Source organism: Haliotis rubra, unplaced genomic scaffold (assembly GCF_003918875.1).
Source record: "Haliotis rubra isolate DU_JTF1 unplaced genomic scaffold, ASM391887v1 Scf301, whole genome shotgun sequence".
Taxonomy (NCBI): domain Eukaryota; kingdom Metazoa; phylum Mollusca; class Gastropoda; order Lepetellida; family Haliotidae; genus Haliotis; species Haliotis rubra.
Genome location: NW_025766971.1, coordinates 950,669 through 973,716, shown reverse-complemented (window position 1 = coordinate 973,716; position 23,048 = coordinate 950,669). Strand labels below are relative to the sequence as shown.

Here is a 23,048-nt window from a genome sequence, read left to right as displayed (position 1 = left end):
AATAGACCTGTAGTAACGATCCTCTCTGTAGTCGACAAATTAGTAGTAACGTTCCCCACTGCAGTCCACAAACCTGTAGTAACGATCCTCTCTATAGTCGACAAATTAGTAGTAATGATCGCCACTGCAGTCCACAAACCTGTAGTAACGATCCTCTCTATAGTCGACAAATTAGTAGTAACGTTCTTCACTGTAGTCAACAAACCTGTAGTAAAGATCCTCTATGTAGTCTACAAATTTGTAGTAACGTTCTTCACTGTAGTCAACAAACCTGTAGTAACGATCCTCTCTGTAGTCGACAAATTAGTAGTAACGTTCCCCACTGTAGTCAACAAACCTGTAGTAACGATCCTCTCATAGTCGACAAATTAGTAGTAACGATTCCCCAAGTCAACAAACCTGTAGTAACGATCCTCTCTGTAGTCAAATTAGTAGTAACGTCAGACAAACCTGTAGTAACGATCCTCTCTATTGTCGACAAATTAGTAGTAACGATCGCCACTGCAGTCCACAAACCTGTAGTAACGATCCTCTCTGTAGTCGACAAATTAGTAGTAACGTTCCCCACTGCAGTCAACAAACCTGTAGTAACGATCCTCTCTGTAGTCGACAAATTAGTAGTAACGATCGCCACTGCAGTCTACAAACCTGTAGTAACGATCCTCTCTGTAGTCGACAAATTAGTAGTAACGTTCCCCACTGCAGTCAACAAACCTGTAGTAACGATCCTCTCTGTAGTCGACAAACAGTAACGATCCCCACTGCAGTACCTGTAGTAACGATCCTCTCTATAGTCCAAATTAGTAGTAACGTTCCCCACTGCAGTCCACAAACCTGTAGTAACGATCTCTGTAGTCGACAAATTTGTAGTAACGTTCCCCACTGCAGTCCACAAACCTGTAGTAACGACAAATTAGTAGTAACGTTCCCCACTGTAGTCTGCAGTCCTACAAACCTGTAGTAACGATCCTCTCTGTAGTCGACAAAAGTAGTTGAGTAGTAACGTTCCCCCCACTGTAGTCGTTCGCCACTGCAGTCCACAAACCTGTAGTAACGATCCTCTCTATAGTCGACAAATTAGTAGTAACGATCGCCACTGCAGTCCACAAACCTGTAGTAACGATCCTCTCTGTAGTCCACAAATTAGTAGTAACGACCCCCACTGCAGTCCACAAACCTGTAGTAACGATCCTCTCTGTAGTCCACAAATTAGAAGTAACGATCCTCCCGGTAGTCGACAAACCAGTAGTAATGCTCCCTCCCAACTGCAGTCGACAAACCTGTAGTAACGACCCCCATTGTAATCAACAAACCAGTAGTAATGATCCCTATTGTAGTCGATAAACCTGTAGTAACGATCCCCACTATGGTCAACTCTATAGGCAAGAAGGACAATGGAAACTACGGAACTAGAATGGTATTTCATAAGCTTAACAGTCATGATAATCCTACTAAAAATGTTCAAGTAGTGTAAACAATATTAAAAGGACCACTTAAAATCAGTTATGACACTAGATGTTTGCGAGATGTATTACCTAAAGCTATATTATAGCTGTATTACCCCAGGCTGTATTAAGACTTCACGGAGTTTAGTACGGCTCTTCCTTAAGGCTGTTTGCCCAATTACAACATCCAATCCCTTATAAATAAATTTAATTTAAACGATATACGTGAAGGAGATTTCCAAATGTGACTCATCCGCGACCAACATGATATCCTATGCAATTTCCCATTTTGACCAAAAGTTTCCTCGGTATGCACTTGGCTTTGCGTGTGTTTGCGAAGTGTGTCATCGGTGTCTCAAAATCTGATATCATCACTATATGCTTCCTACTGTGGATCTTTGAACAATTCAAAGCATATTTTAGGATTCCGATTAAAAGTATTAAGATGTGTTTGGAATGAGAAAAACATTTTGCATAACGTATAGATCTGCACAGAAATACATCAGTGACAAATTAACGTTTTTGTATGAATCACTGCTTCTTATTTAATCAGTTTTAATAACATGTTTGCCACCAAGTTACTTATCTATGTGAATATCAGCTACTTTGCAGCTATTCGCGGGGATATCTTGTAAAATTGCAGGGGACCAGGGCAAACACTTCAAGTAAACCCTTGTTGATTTTCTCATCCTCTGCACCATCATGATGAATGGAATGAGAAATGGGTTCCGTAATCAACAAGGGTGCTCTTTTTCAGGAAAGGCGTCATTTCCCCTTGAAAAAGATCTATCTAAAAAACGTGAGCTGCTGAATTGCTTGGTTGACATTTCATTTGTCAAATAAGAACCTTTTAACAAAAGGTTGGGTAGTGACTGTGAGTTTCGAGTTGGTCGGATTGATATCAGTATATTTTATTGCGAAAAGTCATATGGTTTATGCACAAGTGACACACTTAGAAGGCCTTTTCTTATATACATATCATCACATTTGACAATTAATTGTGAGAGTGCAGGATAGATGTACAGTATATGGGAATTGTGTCCATACACATATGAAACGTGTTACACGTACTTGTTACGGGACCGTGAAGATCCGGGTTAGAATTGATCTTCAGTAACCCATGCTTGTCGTAAGAGGCGACTAGCGGGATTGGGCGGTCAGGCTCGCTGACTGAGTAGACACATATCATCGTATACCAACTGCACAGATCGATGCTCATGCTGTTGATCACTGGATTGTCTGGTCCAGACTTGATTATTTACAGACCGCCGCCATATGGCTGGAATATTGCTGAGTGCGGCGTCAAACTAAACTCACTCAAGTGAAGGGAATCAGCTTCGTAACGCTTGTTACATATATTAAACTTTGAAACAGTTGATCTATTTTGAAGTATTAAACCTAGGTATGAGGGACTTTCGTTCAGTTATTGGCCTCTCTGTTATAGGTAGCTAGCCATATTGGAAACCTTCAGGCAATAAACCCTGTAACAATTATAGCAGCAGAACCTTTGTCTTTGAATATGTCTTCTAAATGTCAGACGGCTATGTGAGAAGTTGTATCTATTAAATTTATATTGAAGTTGAAGTGGATACACATTTTACTGTTGAATAATCCAAATGTGTGCTGTCAATATTGAATCTTGAAATACAGTGACACTTGGATGTCTTTAAGTGTCTACTGCATAACAAATGGTTGGATTATTTGTGACAAATGAGCATACGCCATGTGACCAATGATGAACGGAGAATATGTCTTGTTTTAGTTTCTGTTCAAATAAAGCTGTATCAGTAGATTAGGTTCCTTGACATGTTTGTTTGTTGCTTAACGCTGCACTCAGCAATATTCCAGCTATATGGAGTCGGTCTGGAAATAATCGAGTCTGGGCCAGACAAGCCAGTGACCAACATTATGAGCACCTTTCTACGCAATAGGCAAACGATGACATGTGTCAACCAAGTCAGCGAGCCTGACCACCCGAAACCGTTAGTTGCCTCTTACCACAAGCGTGGGTTGCTGAAGACCCGTTCTAACCCGGATCTTAAACAATATTTAAGATCATCAAAAGAATTACAAATATGATGATAAATTTCGATCAATTGACATGAAGTAAAATTATGTGGTACAAATCCTGATTGATGTTTGGAAAGATTCCAGAAAGTAAATATATATCATTTTAATAGTAATATCATTTAAATACAACCTGTGGTTGGGATATATTTCAAATATTGTACAATGACATCACATGTGGTAGTTGCACTTTTGCACATTTGAATGTGCTTTGTTCAAGTTATACAGTGAAGAACCGAAGGTCGGAGATTATCAACTGATAATGATTATTTTATTAGTCATCTGTGGATCAGGACCGCTTGATGTATTTTCCTGTAGAGATTTTATGAGATCTGTTATTTCTTGATATTCGATGACGGTATGATCCAGTTGAGGATCACATAGCTTAGTAAATGGTAGACGCTAGTCGATTACATCACAAACACTGGAAAGTGACATAAAATGATTTGACGGCTTCAGCTTTATCAAAATCTGAATGTACTTTGGGCGAGAGATGGGATAAGAGTGCTGGCTCCGTCATTGAAGTCACGCATTGCTTTTTCAAATAATCAGAACTGATTTGTTTGTGTGCATGATATTCCATCGGAATTTAAATCAAAAATGAATTGGCAGCTTTCTTCAAATTATTTACTTTGTTCATTGTTTTCAACATTTAGAAAAATCGTGTTCTTTTCATGTTCGTCTGAGTTTTCCCCAGTCGGATCCGTATTTTATATCTCATTGATATTAATTTATACGGGATGGAGCAGAACTTGTGAGTCTTCTGTTCAAAAAACACAGTTGTCTACTGACAAAATAGAGTGCCATGATGATCATATGGAAATCATCAGGACTAAGTACATGTATGTCCATAGACGCAATGATATGCGGATTACGAGATTGCAGCGCAGTGTGTTACCAAATCCATTTGTACTGACAAGCTGTGTGTTGTGGTCCACACCTGGAACTGTGACAGAAGAATGACACGAAATGTGCAAAAAAAGATTTACATAGATATGCTATGGATCCGATATTAAATGTATAGTGCTCATTCCCATAAATAATTGTACATATACATGTAGAGATTTGGTCCCCAAAATTAAACCATCAGTGTCTGTCTTGTTGTATTGACGTCATACTATTTTACTTTATTTTGAAATCAGTGTATTTCTCCATGAATAGTATTATGTTGTAATAATACTGTTATAGAAGACGAATACCATTTACTTCTCTATTGAATTCTTCAAATGAATTTGTAATTAAAAATGTTGCGGTTTTCATTTATCAAGCCATGTTGATTAGAAACTTGTATATATGAAATGTACTGAAGGCCTGTGGCCTAATCAGTACTGAAATAAAGATTGATTGATTGAATCGCCGTTAACTTTTTCCCTTGCAAACAAAAATTTAACTTTGCAATCTATGTTTAAAAAAACAATATCAGCCAAAAGTGTGTAGCTCCTAGAAATATAATCTGTATATGGTCTCTGGTCGATCGTTAGTTATACAGTAGTATGATGCATTTTGTTGACTGTGATGACTACCAGTTCCCTGAAACACCGTGTCGACACCCATGTCTAGTAACTTTCAATTGCTTGTGAAGTGCCATATTTAGTCACAGATCTAGAAGTGTGTCAGTCGGTTCACATCCTGACTGTTCGGCATTTTGAGGACTTGTCTGTTTGTCAGACAGACAGACAGACAGACAGACATATTTATTCAGTAATGTGGGCCTAACGGCCTATAATACAATTGAAACTTACAATATTTTACAATGCCACGTGATAGTTTCATATATAATGTTTAAACAGATGTTTAAAAAACAGAGCAACTGATTTAATAATATTAGAATCTTTGGAGTGTAATACATTTATCATGCTTTGTTCACATTGAGGCATGGCATTCAGCTGTGGCAAATACTTTTTCCGAATTTCATTATATTTTGTACATTGCATAAAAACATGGTATTCATCTTCAATCGCTCCAAGATTACAATTTTTACAGATACAACTAATTTTCCCACTGTCTTTATTTCTCCTGTAAGTAACACTTCTAAAATTATGTAGGGATATTCTAAATTTACAAACTGCTCTTAGAAGAGACTTATCATTCAGTTGTAAAACATAACATTCAGGCTCCAGAACTGCTTTCAGCTTACAGTAGTTCGTTAAATAGTGCGAGTTACAAATAGAATCATGCCAAGTTTGTTTGTATATGTCAATCAATCTTTCTCTAAACTTCACTATAAACACATTTGCATCACCAACATTTTGCAATATCCACACAAATGAGAAACCTGTTCTAAACAGGATTGTTCTAATGTTGGACACCCAATTACATTTTCCATTTTCATCTAAATTTTTAAGTAATACATAACATTGATATGGGTAACGATTTACATTCATTTGCAACAACTTAATCCAATACTTAATACATCGTATTTGAGTTAATATAAACATGTCATACCTACCAGTTTCACCAAGTATGGCCTTATTTGATGCAAACTTTCCCACCCTTAAATATCGTTTAAAATATGTAGTTTGCACTTGCTCTATTTCATGATGATAATTATTGCCCCAAATTTCACGTATAATAAAACAGGAGCAATTTTCGTATCAAATATTTGGCAGGCTGTAGTAAATGAGATAAAGCTTTGTCTTCGCATACGAGTCAGATTTGTTTACTACTTTAGAGTCCAACCTTAGTTTCAGATTCAGCAATGTTAAGATTAATGAGTATCTTCAATTCCTTTATCGATCAGACCTGGATATCCAAGCAAGACTATACATGTATATGAATACAGAACCGACAGAACCCTTTCCATGTCTATAAGAAATCTCTGCTACAAGCTTGATCCTACTGGACTATATCATAAGCATTGAAATATGAAATAGTGATGATTCCAGATTATCGTGAAAAGGTAAATACTAATTCCCCATCTGGCTTTGGTACTTTTTGGTATTTGGTATTTTTCAACATTCTAGGAGAGTCACGTTATTCTTGCATCAAAACTATTCCATAACGGAATAACCATCAAAGTCCGGGTCGGATCATTCCATACGTTTGCGTAGACATTCAGAAGAACTGATTAAGTAGAACGCGTGCGTGTGCTCCAATGTATGAATGAACTAATGCTTAGACTCGGAATACGTGTATATAAAATTTTGATAGAAACAACTGTTTCCATATGAATAAGCCCCAATGGGATGTGAGATTCAGAACCTGAGGAAATCTAGACTTGCTTCATTTAGGGCTTTAGCATTGCAGAATGGGTGGAAGGGAAAATACTTGGTTTCTGTCAGAGACTGAGGTTTGGAACTTCCTTACTCAGAAGCATTTACATTAATGTTTGAAGCGGCCAGGTTTGGTCACCTGATTGACTGTGTATCGTCGAATTTATAATATGCGATATATTCGAATTAGTTGTGTACATCTATTACTTATGCAATTAATCTCTTTATAAAAATCTGTCATCATCGGTGATCATCCTCACTGATTTCTAATGAAACTTTTGGGGAAAAGCCCAGTTCATATTCTGGTTGGATCTTTGTTTGAGGTTTGAGGCACATCTTCAAAACACTTTCCTGGAAGGAACTCAACATCTCTCTTTCCCCGTCCTTCCACAAAACAGTCTTAGTGGTACAGTTCTAAAACATACAAGACAATTCCTTACCTCAGAGCAAAAGAAAAACAATAATATTGTATTTAATAATTTTGCAGGACATCCATCATGACCAGCAAATTCTGTTCTTTCTTGTATAATCTGAGGTATTTTTCTACGCCGCTGAGTGTAATCCCAAATAAAATATGTGTTACAAGTAACGAATTCATTGGTAACCACTAATTACGAAAGCTAATGGTCACAAACTGGGCCATGAAGGAATGTTACACTATTATGCCGTCATGTGATTGAAAAAATATTCTTACCTTTGCACACTCCTAAAAAACAGGTCTGTTTGATCTTTCTTTGTCTATGTTTATCAAAACATGTTTCATAAGCAAAGCCACTCGATCTACGGGAAATTCCTTTATGAACAATTACCAGTTTATCTAAATGTTAAACTATTATAAACTACGTTACACAAAGCGTGGTTGAGGTTGGAGTTGACAAGCTAATGATGGAAGGCACTACAGTAAAGCGTCAGAATTACTTCGACAGACAACTACCATAGTCATTGATGTGCTGTGTGGGCAAAGTTGGCATATATACTAATACTTTCACAATAAGGCTGTTAGGTGGATGTGACATTTTTAAAGCTAATCGTTTGACGTACTTTCATCTGTTTCCCATAAGAAACGGTTCTTCATACTATATTTAGACGAATACCAATAAAGGTACAGTGAGTATGACAGTGTTCTTTTGTTTCAGAACTTTATTTCTGTTCTGATCTTTTAAAGAAACAGATGGATTCTCATATTGCATTAGTTTGATTACTGTATCATATTTTGTTTTCTCTTGAATCTATCAAAGTCCAATTCTAGGAGACAGAACGTCATGTTTTAAAAGAAAATGTTGTCTACATTTTTGCATTCGAGTAAAGACCGTAAAATCTAGGACAGTTGGAGGATTTAGACGCAATCTAGAGATTGGTTAAACATAGCTGAGCGTATGTTATCCGTCATAACATCCACATCAGTTTCAGTGAGTGAGTGACTTGTATTGTTATTATTATTTGAATATTCATAAATAACATACGGTCCTAATTACATTAGCACATGTAGTTCCATTGTGATGTTGGCCGACTGGCTTGTCATATTGTACGCCAACAATAGGTGACGATTTCCCAGTGAGTGAGTGAGTGAGTGAGTGAGAGATCACACAAATCCGCTAAACATGATTCATTTAATGAACGCGACAATCTTTCTATACAATGATGTCAAGAAATTACACCCCAACGGTGCCTATTATCATTAAGCTTAATGCATGGTGGACTCGTCAAAACAGATTCTAATAGGACATTTGAATTTTTCAAAAAGCGCTCTATTAGCGACATTCCAGCAAAGTGGATAACCGGAGTCTTCCAGTATGCTACAAGAACCCACTGAGCTCTCCCTGTCAAGGAAGACCTATGGTCTTAAAACTTAGATATATACACATAATTACACAATTAATTATATTAGTAAATAGTCTTGTGTAAATTAGTTTTCATGTTATTGTCATTTTTGTTTGTTTCAGACGACATGAACAACACAAGAATTTCAATTCTCGTCGTAGTTCTCTCCCTTTTATTAGCAGCTTTGACAGACGCCAGGGGACTTCCGGATGTTAAAAATAGGTATGTTTCGCGTACTCTAAGTTGTGAAAATGCAATATCGATTTCATACCTTTATGTTCTATTACTTTCAAAGTTTTAGTTCATATTTTCTATTTATTTATTGGTGTTCTAGTCATCAGAGGGAAACCAGATGCCCACACAGTTCAAACCCAACACATAAATGTATATCACAATGGAGGATTTATAACGTCACTGTTTCGAAGTCATTACATATTTTAGCCTCTTTGAACAGTTTTGTATTTGAGATCGTTAACTTCATATTTACAACAACTTACAAAGGATTCTATTTCATATTCTATGCCATTTATGGTGTCCCCCGCCGTGATATTGCTGGAATATTGCTAAAAGCGGCGTAAAACCATATTCACTCACTCACTCATATTATTTGTTACAATCAATGTTATAAATCCTATATAATTATGTTATTGGCATGAAATTGATGACTCGTGGGGAGTCAGGACTTAAATAGATCCCAGTAACACTTTGTCGGAAGAGGCGACCCATGGGATTGGCCGTTAAGGTTCGGTTATTTGGTTGGTGGTGTTTCATCGCTAATTAATCACTGGATTGTCTGGTTCAGACCCGATTTATTATATACCCGTGGACTGTACCTCAGTGCGACGTAAAACAGCAAACAAAAAATCAAATTGACGGTAATGTTACCATGCATATATACCATCTTCTACAAACACATATATACCATCTTCTACAAACACATATATACCATCTTCTACAAACACATATATACCATCTTCTACAAACACATATATACCATCTTTTACAAACACATATATACCATCTTCTACAAACACATATATACCACCTTCTACAAACACATATATACCACCTTCTACAAAGACATATATACCATCTTCTACAAACACATATATACCATCTTCTACAAACACATCTATACCATCTTCTACAAACACATATATACCACCTTCTACAAACACATATATACCACCTTCTACAAACACATATATACCATCTTCTACAAACATATATATACCACCTTCTACAAACACATATATACCACCTTCTACAAACATATATATACCATCTTCTACAAACACATATATACCATCTTCTACAAACACATATATACCATCTTCTACAAACACATATATACCACCTTCTACAAACATATATATACCACCTTCTACAAACACATATATACCACCTTCTACAAACACATATATACCATCTTCTACAAACACATATATACCATCTTCTACAAACACATATATACCACCTTCTACAAACACATCTATACCATCTTCTACAAACACATATATACCATCTTCTACAAACACATATATACCACCTTCTACAAACACATATATACCACCTTCTACAAACACATATATACCATCTTCTACAAACACATATATACCACCTTCTACAAACACATATATACCATCTTCTACAAACACATATATACCATCTTCTACAAACACATATATACCATCTTCTACAAACACATATATACCATCTTCTACAAACACATATATACCACCTTCTACAAACACATATACATATATACCATCTTCTCTTCTATATAACCACTTATATACCCATCTTCATCTTCTACAAACACATATATATACCATCTTCTACAAACACATATATACCATCTTCTACAAACACATATATACCATCTTCTACAAACACATATATACCATCTTCTACAAACAAAACGTTTCTTATCCATGATATGTGTTGTTGTTCCAGTTGAGCTTCCACGTGACCATGATAGTTTCCACGCAACAGCTGAAGCTGTCACCCAATCATAAATCGCGTAGAAAATGTTAACAACGATATGTTGCGTTTCGGCGCTATTTGCTTTCAGGGTAAAACGCCAGTCAGCCGACGTACAGGCGGCGGAATACTTGGCATGGATTGCACTTGGCGGAAAGATTCCTTATAACGGCTGTGCTCAGGTTGCGTGTGGGGTGGTCGATATAGTCAATAGGTTTGTTAGCATTTGGTGATAAAGGGGACACAAAGTAGTCCTACCAATGGTGAAATCACAGATCAAATTGACCCTTCGTAATTAAAAAACTATACATGGAGTGTTTCGGGCAAAAAATAAAGGTTAAAAACGGGATACTTCAAGTGATGTGTTTGATCAATACTTGCTGTAATCTTTTTCTCGACGATGCACGTGAAACATTTCTGTAAATAGTGTTTGGAAAAGTTTGCATTTTTATCTTGGTAGTACAGATTTTAAATCTGGATTGTCATTGGCTGGACTACTTGTCATATTGCACGAGACAATGTTATAGTTCGCATGCTGGTTGTATATCACTATACACGTATGCCCATATACTGCATGCACTCCTGCATGATTCAATATCAATATTCCAACGCAACACACAACGTTAAACTCAATCAAACAGAAAATCTCCAAACTCCTATCTCTCACTCACACACACATGCACGCTGTACACACTCTTTTTGTGTGATGTAAATAACGCGACAAATATATCGTTCGGATGTTCTGAGTGCTTCATCTTGTAGTTATTGTGTTTTAAGACAATTCAAAGAGTCTATATTTCCTTAGTATTTTAGGACTCTGGAGTCACAAATCTAGCTTCGGCTGTCAAGTTAATTGTGAACACAGAAAGTCGGTATTACAGTGGATTTAGCGGTCACAGGGTGTCTGTGTACTGACGTGTTCATGGATTTTGATAATGGCGGATGAATCTGCTGAGATTACCAAGGAAACTATATGACGTTAAATTATTCTTTTTTTCACTTTCAGACAACTTCTTGAGAGGCGTTTCGAACTTATAGTAATGAGTAAGGATAGGATGCATGGATGAACAACTCCTTTATTATAATCAGGAGATGGATGGGTCTAGGTCGAATTATGCCCGGAGTGGCCCTTCCCTGAGTGGCCCCTCAACACTTCAGTGTCCCTGCACTGGCCTCTCTTAATCCAATCAGCTTAATTACCAACAATGTTGGACTAATTACGGAGGCGTGATGTTTTGAAAGAACTCTGAGTACCATGATGATAAAGAAACACAACAAACCAAAGAGTGTTTTACGATACATTTACATTATTCATGTCCATGGCTTTACATATGCTTCAGAGCCATGGCTGATATGACAATTGAAACGTAGCTCCTAAGTGTAATGAAGCTGTTTATTGATATGCTTTATATTCTTTGTTCGTCAATCCTTCCATTGCCGTTTACAACAACACTGCATCATTCCAAATCCATGCAGTATAGTGTATTCATGCATTTCCTTTCAGAGGTTTTTGAAACAGGGGAGGCGATACCGCTTGAGAAAGGCTGGTTTGTTTGGACTAGCGACGCGGCAAAACGCTTAGTTTTCTTGAGTTGTTTACCCACCCAGGAACATCGTTCAAAGCTCTTGCTTTGTGATTAATTCTTGATTCTTCCAGTTACCATGGTAATAGATGTGTCTCTCACTTTGTTTAGAATCAGGCGGTCATCATCCGATCAGAGAATAGCAGAGTTACAGGCCCTGATGGCCTTGGTACAAAGTGGCGGCATGGTTGCCCATGGACAGTATGATCCGCTCAGTATGTAGGTATCCCTGTCGGTCGGTCACGTGTGGGGCCATTGTTTGGTCACGTGACGACATCACGTGGTGATGTCACGTGTTCAACGTCCACAGTACAGCGTCACCATGGCAATGTTTTGCCCTGTGTGTATGTGTGTTCAACCCTTTATGTCGGATCTAACTCTTGTCCAACGATTTGTGTTTCCAAGGGATTCTTCTTTGGGAGCGCAATGTGGTGTCTGAATTAGGAACAACGATGTGTGTGTATATATATATCCTACCATACCTTAATATTTGACCTGTGATTTACTCATGTGTTTTGTGTGATTGTTTTATACAATCATTAGAGAAACTCGGTCTTGTACCCCAGGTAATGAAATCATGGATACAACGAAAAGTTGTAAGAAAATCAATGTTGTTTCATTCTGAGGGGATATACCGTGTTCAACATGTATATTTATGTACCGTCCCATATCTGTTTGTGACTTTGCAAGAACATGAACTGGGAATACTCCGTTTTGTATTATCTTTAAAACAATGTGGCGTTATATCGGAACCAGTTGCTCTCTTCCTTGTCAAAACTGGAGTGTCACCCTGCAGTAGCGTCTGTTTGTGTGATTGTATTTACTGTATGATTGACCTCAAGTGAATGCTTGATGACTTAGTTTATTGTAGGATTGACTTTATTGTATGACTGACGTAATAGAGTTTTATATTTTAGTGTAAGAGTGGTTTTATTGTGTGATTGAATGACTGCTTTACTGCATTGGTTTTCAGTATGATATACTTTACTGTATAGGTGCCTTGTTTTTTTCAAGTATGATTGACTTTACTGCAATGATGATTTTTTCCAGTATGTTGGCTTTACTGCATTGGTGATTGTTCCAGTATGACTGACATTATCGCATGATTGACTTTACTACAAGTTTGACTTTACTGTATACGTGCCTTTACTACATTAGTGATTTTTCTAGTATGATAGACTTTATTGCATTGGTGATATTTTCAGTATGATTGACTTACTGTATGATTGACTTTACTACACGTTGACTTAACTGCAAGTTTGACTATGATTGCTTTTACAGTTAAAGTAACATACAGTGTGTGGCGTGACACTGGGCGGCACGACCCTCAGTCGAACATTGTCGGTTCGCTCTGTAACATGGGTTATTTGTTACTCGTCACAATGCAATACGATGTCTGTTGTTAACATACTCACATGACTGTCACACGTGCATGCGGATGTAGCTGAGAGCACTCGTATCATGAATCACCAAGATGTATGTCTCCGCCCCACTGTGTGTCCTTCAATGTGTCTGCATGTTCCCTATGTACAACAATCGTGTGTTTATAATGCTCCCTTGTACTAACAATGACAACTAACGTTACGTCCATACGAGCTGTCATGTCTAATATTGACGACATACCACGACTCAGGGATAACGTCTTCAACATTTATAATGTATAAAAATCTTGCCATCGCCGGCGGTAGGGTAGCCTAGTGGGTTCGATTCCCCACATGGGTACATGTACATGAAGCCCATTTCTAGTGTCCCCCTGCCGTGATATTGCTCGAATATTGCTATAAGCGGCGTAAAACCCAACTCACTCACTCAGTCAGTCACTCATTCACTCTTGCCATCGCGTCTTCATTGACATTATCTCAGAGTACATTGATAAACACCCTGATCAAATTTGTGAAATCTGTCACACTATAAGAAAATCATAGGCTGTGTACTGCTTACAAACTACATGTTACAGTAGTTATTGTTATGTTACTCGGCCTAGTAAATATGTTTATTGATTTGTTTGTGCGACAGTATATGTTTCTTCAACACTTTGTGACGTAACATGTTTGTTTAGTATATTATCATATTGTTTTTGTGTGTGTCCGTCAATTTGTTCAGTGTTATGACTAATTCTTCACGTGTTCGTAACGCCATAACAATCTAAATCCTGATGCATAACTAGGCTGTCTTACACTTTAATCTTAATGCAGTTCAACAACTATTGAAGACATTTGTTGCTAAAGTCGAATCAGTATTTTCTTTTATAAACTTGTTATTTGAATGCATGTATTCCAAAACACTTAAAAACTACATTTTGCGACAGTGGAAAGAGGAAGCGATCCGGTTTCCGGCCGGAAATTCAGTCTGAGGATGACGAAAGGAGATGGGCACTAGTTAACGCCATTGTACAGAAGGAAGCCAATGACATTTCAAGAGAAAATGAACAGTAAACTTTACATCAGGTAAATGACGTATAGATCATATGCATGAAAGCATCTCATGAACCTTGGTCGTTCCTTTCTCTGTAAACTATTTATTCCATTTGTTATAAAAAGATTGTGTTTGTTCCTAGTCCTGACAAAATATGCAGAGTCAGTGCTCCAATGGTTCAAGGGAATTTGTGAAAAACGAGCGGCAACTTGATTTGTGTATTTGTTTGTTCGTCCAGCTATGCACATGGAAAAAAGTATCACAACACCAAATATGTTTCACAGTATCACTCACTTACCGTTAACCACAGCAAAGGAACTCCAAACCTTGCTATAAAGATAAGGATAAATTGACCCTCCATCAATACGTAAATGGCAATTCTAAACGCAAAAAGAAACGTAAAGCTCTTGTTGAATCTGAGAAGCAAGCATGTACAACATTTACTCAATAACGGTCCTGTGATGCTAACAAGTGGGGTCATTTTAAAGATTTTGTCATGCAATCTTAAAAAAATCACATACTTATCAAATAACCGCTTACAATGTCATTATCTGGTGTAACATCCTCATCTTTGACAGTATATACTGTAGAATGTGATGTTGACTTATTGGGTTGCATTCCTGATAAGGATGGCCAGTGAGGTTACACCAGATAATGACATTGTAAGCGGTTTGATACATATGTGATTTCTTGAAGAGTGTATGACAAAATCTTCAAGCCACTGCAGTCGTCATCCTGCGATGCAGCATGTGCTGCAATTCAAAATTGTATTGTTGATATCCAAATATGGATGGCCAGACATTTCCTGAAGCTGAATCAAGACAAAACAGAAATACTCATTCTCTGCTCAAGTTCAACACGACAAAGGTTGTCTTCAATAACACTTGAAATTGATGAATGTATCATTGAACCCACTGATCATGCGCAATCTTTGAACTATTATCCTTGAACAGCACGTCAATAACATGTGCAAAAATGCCTAGTATTTCATCCGCAACATAGGCTTTATCAGGAAGTACATCAACCAGCAAACTGCTGCAACATTGATGCAAGCATATGTAGTATCTCTGTTGGACTATTGCAATGCTCTGCTACAGGGGATTCCAGAATATCTTCTGAGCAGGTTACAGAGAGTCCAGAACTCAGCTGCCCGATCTGTGACACGCACAAAGAAAACAGAGCACATAACACCTGCTCTGATGACATGTCACTGGTTACCCATCCGACAACGTATCCAGTACAAATTATCGGTACTGATGTTCAAAGCCTTGCACAACACGGCACCAGTTACCACTCAGACCTTGTGCAGGAACATAAACCAACACGTCATCTGTGGTCATCACAACAACACTTGTGCCAGATAGAGGTCAGCCGGACCAAGACATTTGGTGAAAGGTTTTTCAGGTTGTCGGCCCAGCTTTGCAGACACATTCAGTACTTTCAAATCCAGATTAAAAACTCATTTGTTCAGCATTGCATACGGAGTTCAGCAGCGCTCTTGAGCAGTCTTCTTAAGACTGGATATTAGCGCTATATAAATGTATATAAATGTAATGTAATACATCAAGATTTTTTACCGGAGGATCTCTCTGACGTACACTGCAACCCATAATGTCTCAAACATCCTCTATGGGATCGAGATCTGGACTCCTGGCGGGCCGAGATAGAGTTGCTACTGCCCCTTGACGCAACAAATCCCTACCCGTGAAGGTCCGGGTTAGAATTGATCTTCAGTAACCCATACTTGTCATAAGAGCTCAGGCGACTAACGGGATCGGGTGGTCAGGTCAGGCTCGCTGGCTTGGTTGACACATGTTATTTGTTCCCAAAAGCGCAGATCGATGTTCATGCTGTTGATAACTGGATTGTCTGGTCCAGACTCGGTTATTTACAGACCGCCGCCATATAGCTGGAATATTGCTAAGTGAGGCGTAAAACTAAACTCACTCACTCACTAGCAATAAATCCCCAACAGCACGTGTTCAGAGGATGGTCATTGAAATGTGGTACAACAACCCTGCCTAGGATGTCAGTGATGTACCGTTGTCCATTCGGATTTTGTCTGATCGTCACATGGTCAGTTTACAGTCATTTCTGTGGCACCCCCACACCAATCAGTACTTGTTCCAAGATACCCCGTTGTGAAGTGCAGTGTGTCTACGGAGCCAAACAAGAACTCGGCCATCAGTCGTGAGCAGAAGAAACCGAATTTCGGCCGAACACAGTGGACCGTTCCACATGACCTTAAATTCCAGTGACTTCGAGCTGGACAACAAGCAAGTTGTGCTGCTCTGTGGAAAACAACGGATGGCTCTATACCCGGATAATTGTAGGCAATACTGAACCGTTCAGTTACGAACTCGGATATCAGTCGTGAGCAGAAGAAACAACCGACTTTTGGTCGAACAGTGGACCCTTCCACATGACTTTAAATTCCAGTGACTTCGAGCTTACCACCAAGCTAGTTGTGCTGCTCTGCGCTCTGTGGAAAACAACGGAGAATTGTAGGCAATACTGTACCGTTCTGATGGACGAACGTCGATGTGGAAGCCACTCTTTTAACACTCAACTTGACCCATACAGATGAGATGTTGTGATTCTGAGAAGGCCTGTATCCTCCCTAGTGTAACTCGTGGTTGACATGGATGTTGAAGGTCCTTAACGTCATTAGTTTGCTGATGTGTATGGCCCAACGGCCGATAGTCAATGGATGACCAACATATCTTGCAATAGACCTCAATGACAGGCCAGCATTAAGGATACCAATAACCTGTCATCTTTGAGTAATTGTCCGTTGAAGAGGCCCCATATATCAACAACGAAATCAATTAATTAACTGTAGGAACAGTTTACTAAAATTTGATGTTTGCTTAATGACGGATACACATATTGCCCGTGATGGTCGTCTTTCATCTCAGCTAACATCTAAAATCAAACTAATCATAGAAACAAACATAATTATGATATGAATGTAAATGGCTATATGGCTATACTTCCCATGTGTATGTATGATGGCGGTTGGAAATAATCCAGTCTGGGCCAGACAATCTAGTGACAAACCAGTGGTCGACATCATGAGCACCGGTGTACACACCTGGGACACGAATACCTGTATCAATCAAGTCAGTCAGCCTGACCATCCGATCCCGTTAACCGCTTCTTAAGACAAACATTGGTTGTATTAGCCCAATTCTAGCCCGTATCATCTAACAATTAAGAGTAGAGAACTGACTGAATTAATCTGTGTTTACTTATCATTACAAAAAACATGATCGAATCTAGGTATACAAATTCTTTCCATGGGCCAACCTCATTATAAATATATTGCCTCTCTAAGGATTCAAAGTTAGAATATATTAGAACGTTCAGTCTCAGGTCGCTGACTCTTTTTCCAAACAGCAAGAGAATATGTGTGTGCGTGTATGTGAATTATAAATGTTAAAGGATTATACCAGGCGATTAGTGATATTTCCCATAGCAGATGCATATACCATACTCGCCGTCGAATTCCCGTGTATTCTTCACAAAGGTAAGCCCCTAATTTCCAATGTGTGATTTGTGAACACAGATGTTCAATCAGCGTATCATCTTATTACGTTATAGCATTCACATTGAATCACTATGTGCTTTTCGCATTTCAGCATACCTACAAAAGCCGACAAATCCTTCCAATTCAGCAACAGGGGCGAGAGTTTAGCGAGAAAAGGCGTGATTTGTGTTTGAGTTCCAGTACCACGTGACATGCATGACCCAATCACAGTGACCTCGAGAGGAGTTGATCCACTCTATATTTCTACGGGCGTTATTTACATATTTTATTGAGCATCCAACCAAAACCATCCTCTTTCAATAAAAGAATTGTGTAAAAAGGGTCATTAGTCCTCCGTGTTCTCAATTACTTTCAAGTTGTTTTTGTTCGTCACTGAAGGGGGCGACGGAGTAGCCTAGTGGTTAAAGCGTTCGCTCGTCACGCCGAAGACCCGGGTTCTATTCCCCACATGGGTACAAGCCCAATTCTGGTGTCCCCTGCGTTATATTGCTGGGATATAGTTAAAAGCGGCATAAAACCCAACTCACTCACTCGCCACTGAAGATTCACCATCTCCATCCATTACCTTGTAGATTGAAACGGGTTGTCAATACACAATGTCATTTAGAAAGCGGTCAAATGCAAAATATGTTATATTTGGGATAATACTTTCTCAGTAAAGTACAGATTCTTGTACGGAGTTCGAACCCCCCAGTCAGAGCCAGGCACCTAATCACCGAGTAGCTGAGTGGGTGAGATGGCTGACTTCGTGTGCTGATGATTAGTGGGCTGGCTGACAGTTTGAGTTCAAATCCAGGATGGGGCTCAGCCTAACAAAAGTACAAGAATCTATACTTTACTGAAAAAGTGTAATCCCAAATATAACATATACTGCACAAAATATGTAAGGGATATTGGTATTTTTATGATTGATATTTTATCAGTGTGTCAGTGTATGAATAGATCAGTATTCATAATTTCAAAATTTACATATATCCCTAACTATTTTTTGTCCAGAATATGTTACATATAGGTTGGTTTAAAGAAACTTTATGATTCTGTACTCAGCTGTGACACGTTTACACACAACGTCAACATGGATGTAGGCATGCTCGCTTGTTATCATACTAAATCCATACGGGTTCGAATCCTTCATTGGCGCGCCAAGCATTGACATCGTTGTATTACTACTATAGCGCTCATTTACGTACTCGCTAAAAATGGGTGAGATTTTCAGTTTTGGGTTGACATGATTATCAGAGTGCATGTTTTGTGTCAACTTCTTTTATTTTGTCAAGACGTTTGAACCTACAGTGCTCTATGTGATTGGGTAGCCTAGTGGTTAAAGCGTTTGCTCGTCACGCCGAAGACCCGCGATCGATTCCCCAAATGGATACAATGAAGCTCATTTCTTGTGTCCCCCGCCCTGATATTGCTGGAATATTGCTAAAATCGGCATAAAACTACACACACTTACTACGCAGGACTCATCAAATGATGGAGCAAAAAATTGCTTGAAGCGTCGCGACAAGAAATAGAATAAAAAGTGGCATGTATGCGTGTTCTTTCAATTACGTTTATAAAGCGTAAATCTGATTTGACAGAGGGACACTGCATGCCTTAAGACACAGCCATAGAAATCAGTAGTCTATATTCTATTATTTGATAACCTCTATAATGCACACACCTGACTCAAAATAAATTGTATCCCTACTTCCGTTTCGTACCCATATCAAAATATTACCCAAACGCATTACGCCCCACACAGCACCACCCCAACACGTGAAACCCCCAGACAAATACAGTTCTATCCGTTGAGTAATTTTTAGAATACAAATTTAGTCAATATAAACTGATATACATGCATCATGTAAAATGACAGTGAATGGGTACTCACATTTAAAATGGTTCGTTCAGTGACAAGTCACATTAAAACCATCAATCAATCAGTTTATTGCATGAAGGACGTAGGCCCATATACAAAATACATATGCACAACATATATATATGTACAACATATACACCATACGACACACAAGGTACACAATCTCTTCTCAATACAAGCGCATGATAGATAAATAGAGCTACCTTATATTGTAATAGGGATGTTTTACAGGAAAGTATTGAATACAGTTTTGTAGCATTAATATTTGATTGCAGCCATTGTGGAAAATACATTTGCCTTAAATCATTATATACAGGACAAAGAAATAAAAACAATGTATTTCATTCTCTACAGTATTAGAAATGACCACCATTCAAGACACGAAAATCTTCAGATCACGAAAGAAGTCATTCGTCTGATGACGTCACGTCTGATAAATCGTCTTTCATTTTGGAGCACCTGGATCCAGTTCTTGTCGGTTGGCTGAACTACGCGGTCGATGTCGAACACGACAACCCTTGACATTCCATAGGTGTTATATGGGGTGCATGTCTGGAAAGCCTGCACTTCACTGCAACGCGCTGCGAGGAACTTGTGTACAATTCTGGCAGTATGGAGTCTGGCGTTGTCATGCTGGGATAGTGGCGATGTGGGAGCTTACTGATTAAAGCATTCACCCGTCACGCCCAAAAAAACCCGGGTTCGTGACATTGCTGGAATATTGCGAAAAGCTGAAACTTAATTCGCTCACTCACAGATGCTGATACAGAACACCAAGTAGGAGCTTATAGAGACATGGTATGACAATAGCAGGAGGAGTGTAACCCATGTCATGTGAGTTATCAAATTTCCTTAACGTTGCCATGTCATATTTCCGTTAACGATGTCCAGTGTTGACATCGCCTGTCCACACATTTCCGTCCCCTACACTTTAACACACCTCCATCATACGACAGGACCTCCTGAACGAAACATCCAGCCGTTTGTACTCTCCTCCCATCAGCTCTGAACAGAAAAAACCGGCTTTCATCAGTGAAGACGGCCTTCTGCCAGACACGTCGCTGCCAACGACATACAGTTCGGGCCCATCTTTATCTCTGACAACAACGTTGTGCTGTCAGTAACTTTCCTGTTAGGTCTGGAATTCCTACATCCATGAGCCCTGACCTCCCTGGCCATTGTCAGTCTGCTAATGTTATGCACGAAGGCATTCTCCAAACTCAATTCCGGAGATGCAAAGTATGCAATTACCGATCTTCATTGGGCGTAGGTACCCTGGGTCTACCTGTTATTGTCTGTCTGTTGTCTGTCCGTTCTGTCTGCAACGTTGCATCAGGTTAGCTACAGCAACAATAGACTCCCATCTGTATCATACCCAAGCCCGTTTGAGTTGTTCGCACGTTGTCAGGCAAGCCAGAAACCTATGACTGTGGGTTCGGATCCCGGTTCGACACAACAAAGTGTCTGGGTCTGCCAGTGCTATACGCGTGCTCATGGTACAAAGTGGTGCACGTCTTTCACCTGCATATTCCCACCTGGAATGCTAGGATACAACTAGAATATTGTCTAGAACGGAGACACACCCGACTCACTCACTCACTCACTCAAAGACATTTTAGTGGGATAAGGAGGGTATATTCTTTTAATATGAGATATTTGTTGATGTCGGACTGACTGAATGTCATGTGGTGTATGCTGATGTCGGACTGACTGGATGTCATGTGGTGTATGCTGATGTCGGACTGACTGGATGTCATGTGGTGTATGCTGATGTCAGACTGACTGAATGTCATGAGATATTTGTTCATGTCGGACTGACTGAATGTCATGAGATATTTGTTCATGTCGGACTGACTGAATGTCATGAGATATTTCTTGATGTCGGACTGACTGAATGTCATGTGGTTTATGCTGATGTCGGACTGACTGAATGTCATGAGATATTTGTTGATGACGGACTGACTGAATGTCATGAGATGTTTGCTGATGTCGGACTGACTGAATGTTATGAGATATTTGTTCATGTCGGACTGACTGAATGTCATGAGATGTTTGCTGATGTCGGACTGACTGAATGTCATGAGATATTTGTTCATGTCGGACTGACTGAATGTCATGTGGTGTTTGCTGATGTCGGACTGACTGAATGTCATGAGATGTTTGCTGATGTCGGACTGACTGAATGTCATGGGATATTTGTTCATGTCGGACTGACTGAATGTCATGTTGTGTATGCTGATGTCGGACTGACTGCATACCACGGGATATGTGTTCGGGTCTCACCTACAAAATCAAGACATGATGTCAATAAGGCTCGACACAGACATTTCCAAGTGTCAAGAAAATAACACGTGGCAGACGTCAATATCCGCGCACACAGACACTGCAAGTCTGACGTCATTACTATGATAACGGTTAGATAGGTTTTTATAATTTATTGCTCAGTTTCCATTCATATTTTAAACCATTTATTACGTTTAGACACACCTTAACCTTAAAAGCAGATAAAGATAAAGATAAAAAAGACTTTTTTTACTTGATTTCTCAGAGTTTACAACAATCAAGAGGTTAACTAAAACTGCGTCACATTGAGCTTACTCCAACATTAGTTTTTACGCCGCTTTTAGCAATATTCCAGCAATATCACGGGGCACACCATACATGGGCTACACATACATATTGTGCCTACGTAGGGATTCGAACCCGTGTCTTCGGCTTTACGAGCGAACGCTAGCACCATTAGGCTACCCCACCACCCCTACTCCAACATTAAGTTGAATTGTCGATGCACCGTTACGTTCAGAGATATGCAATAGTGGAGTTAGTTTGTCTAGGAAATGTATGGTTTCAAGAGAAACATATACTTGACGGGTACCAACGATGGGGAAGGATGCGTCCACAGTTTAGTAAACACCAGGTATCATCGCTAGTTGAGTGATTAATAAACACCATAAACTGTTTATTAAGTCAGAATAGCACATTTGATTCTGCTTTTAGCTATGATTTAGCAAAGCGTCGACATTTTATCCTGGTTAACACAAACTGCCTGTGAGGCGCTCGAACCTTAACAGTCATATGACCATCTTATCCCACCGGGTACCCATTCAC

The 23,048-nt window shown here is 39.0% G+C and overlaps 1 protein-coding gene across 1 annotated transcript in view; it reads left to right on the top strand.

Moving 5' to 3' along the window:
* LOC124282732 overlaps window positions 1-18,401 on the top strand; it is a 29,694-nt gene extending 11,293 nt beyond the window's left edge. Inside the window, exons 2-6 of the mRNA XM_046718753.1 lie at window positions 8,668-8,767; window positions 10,620-10,742; window positions 12,223-12,330; window positions 14,420-14,558; window positions 18,168-18,401. Coding sequence (XP_046574709.1) covers window positions 8,673-8,767; window positions 10,620-10,742; window positions 12,223-12,330; window positions 14,420-14,546 — 453 coding nt within the window. The 5' untranslated portion in view covers window positions 8,668-8,672 and the 3' untranslated portion in view covers window positions 14,547-14,558; window positions 18,168-18,401. The remainder of the gene's footprint in view (window positions 1-8,667; window positions 8,768-10,619; window positions 10,743-12,222; window positions 12,331-14,419; window positions 14,559-18,167) is intronic.
* The last annotated feature ends 4,647 nt before the right edge of the window (window positions 18,402-23,048 follow it).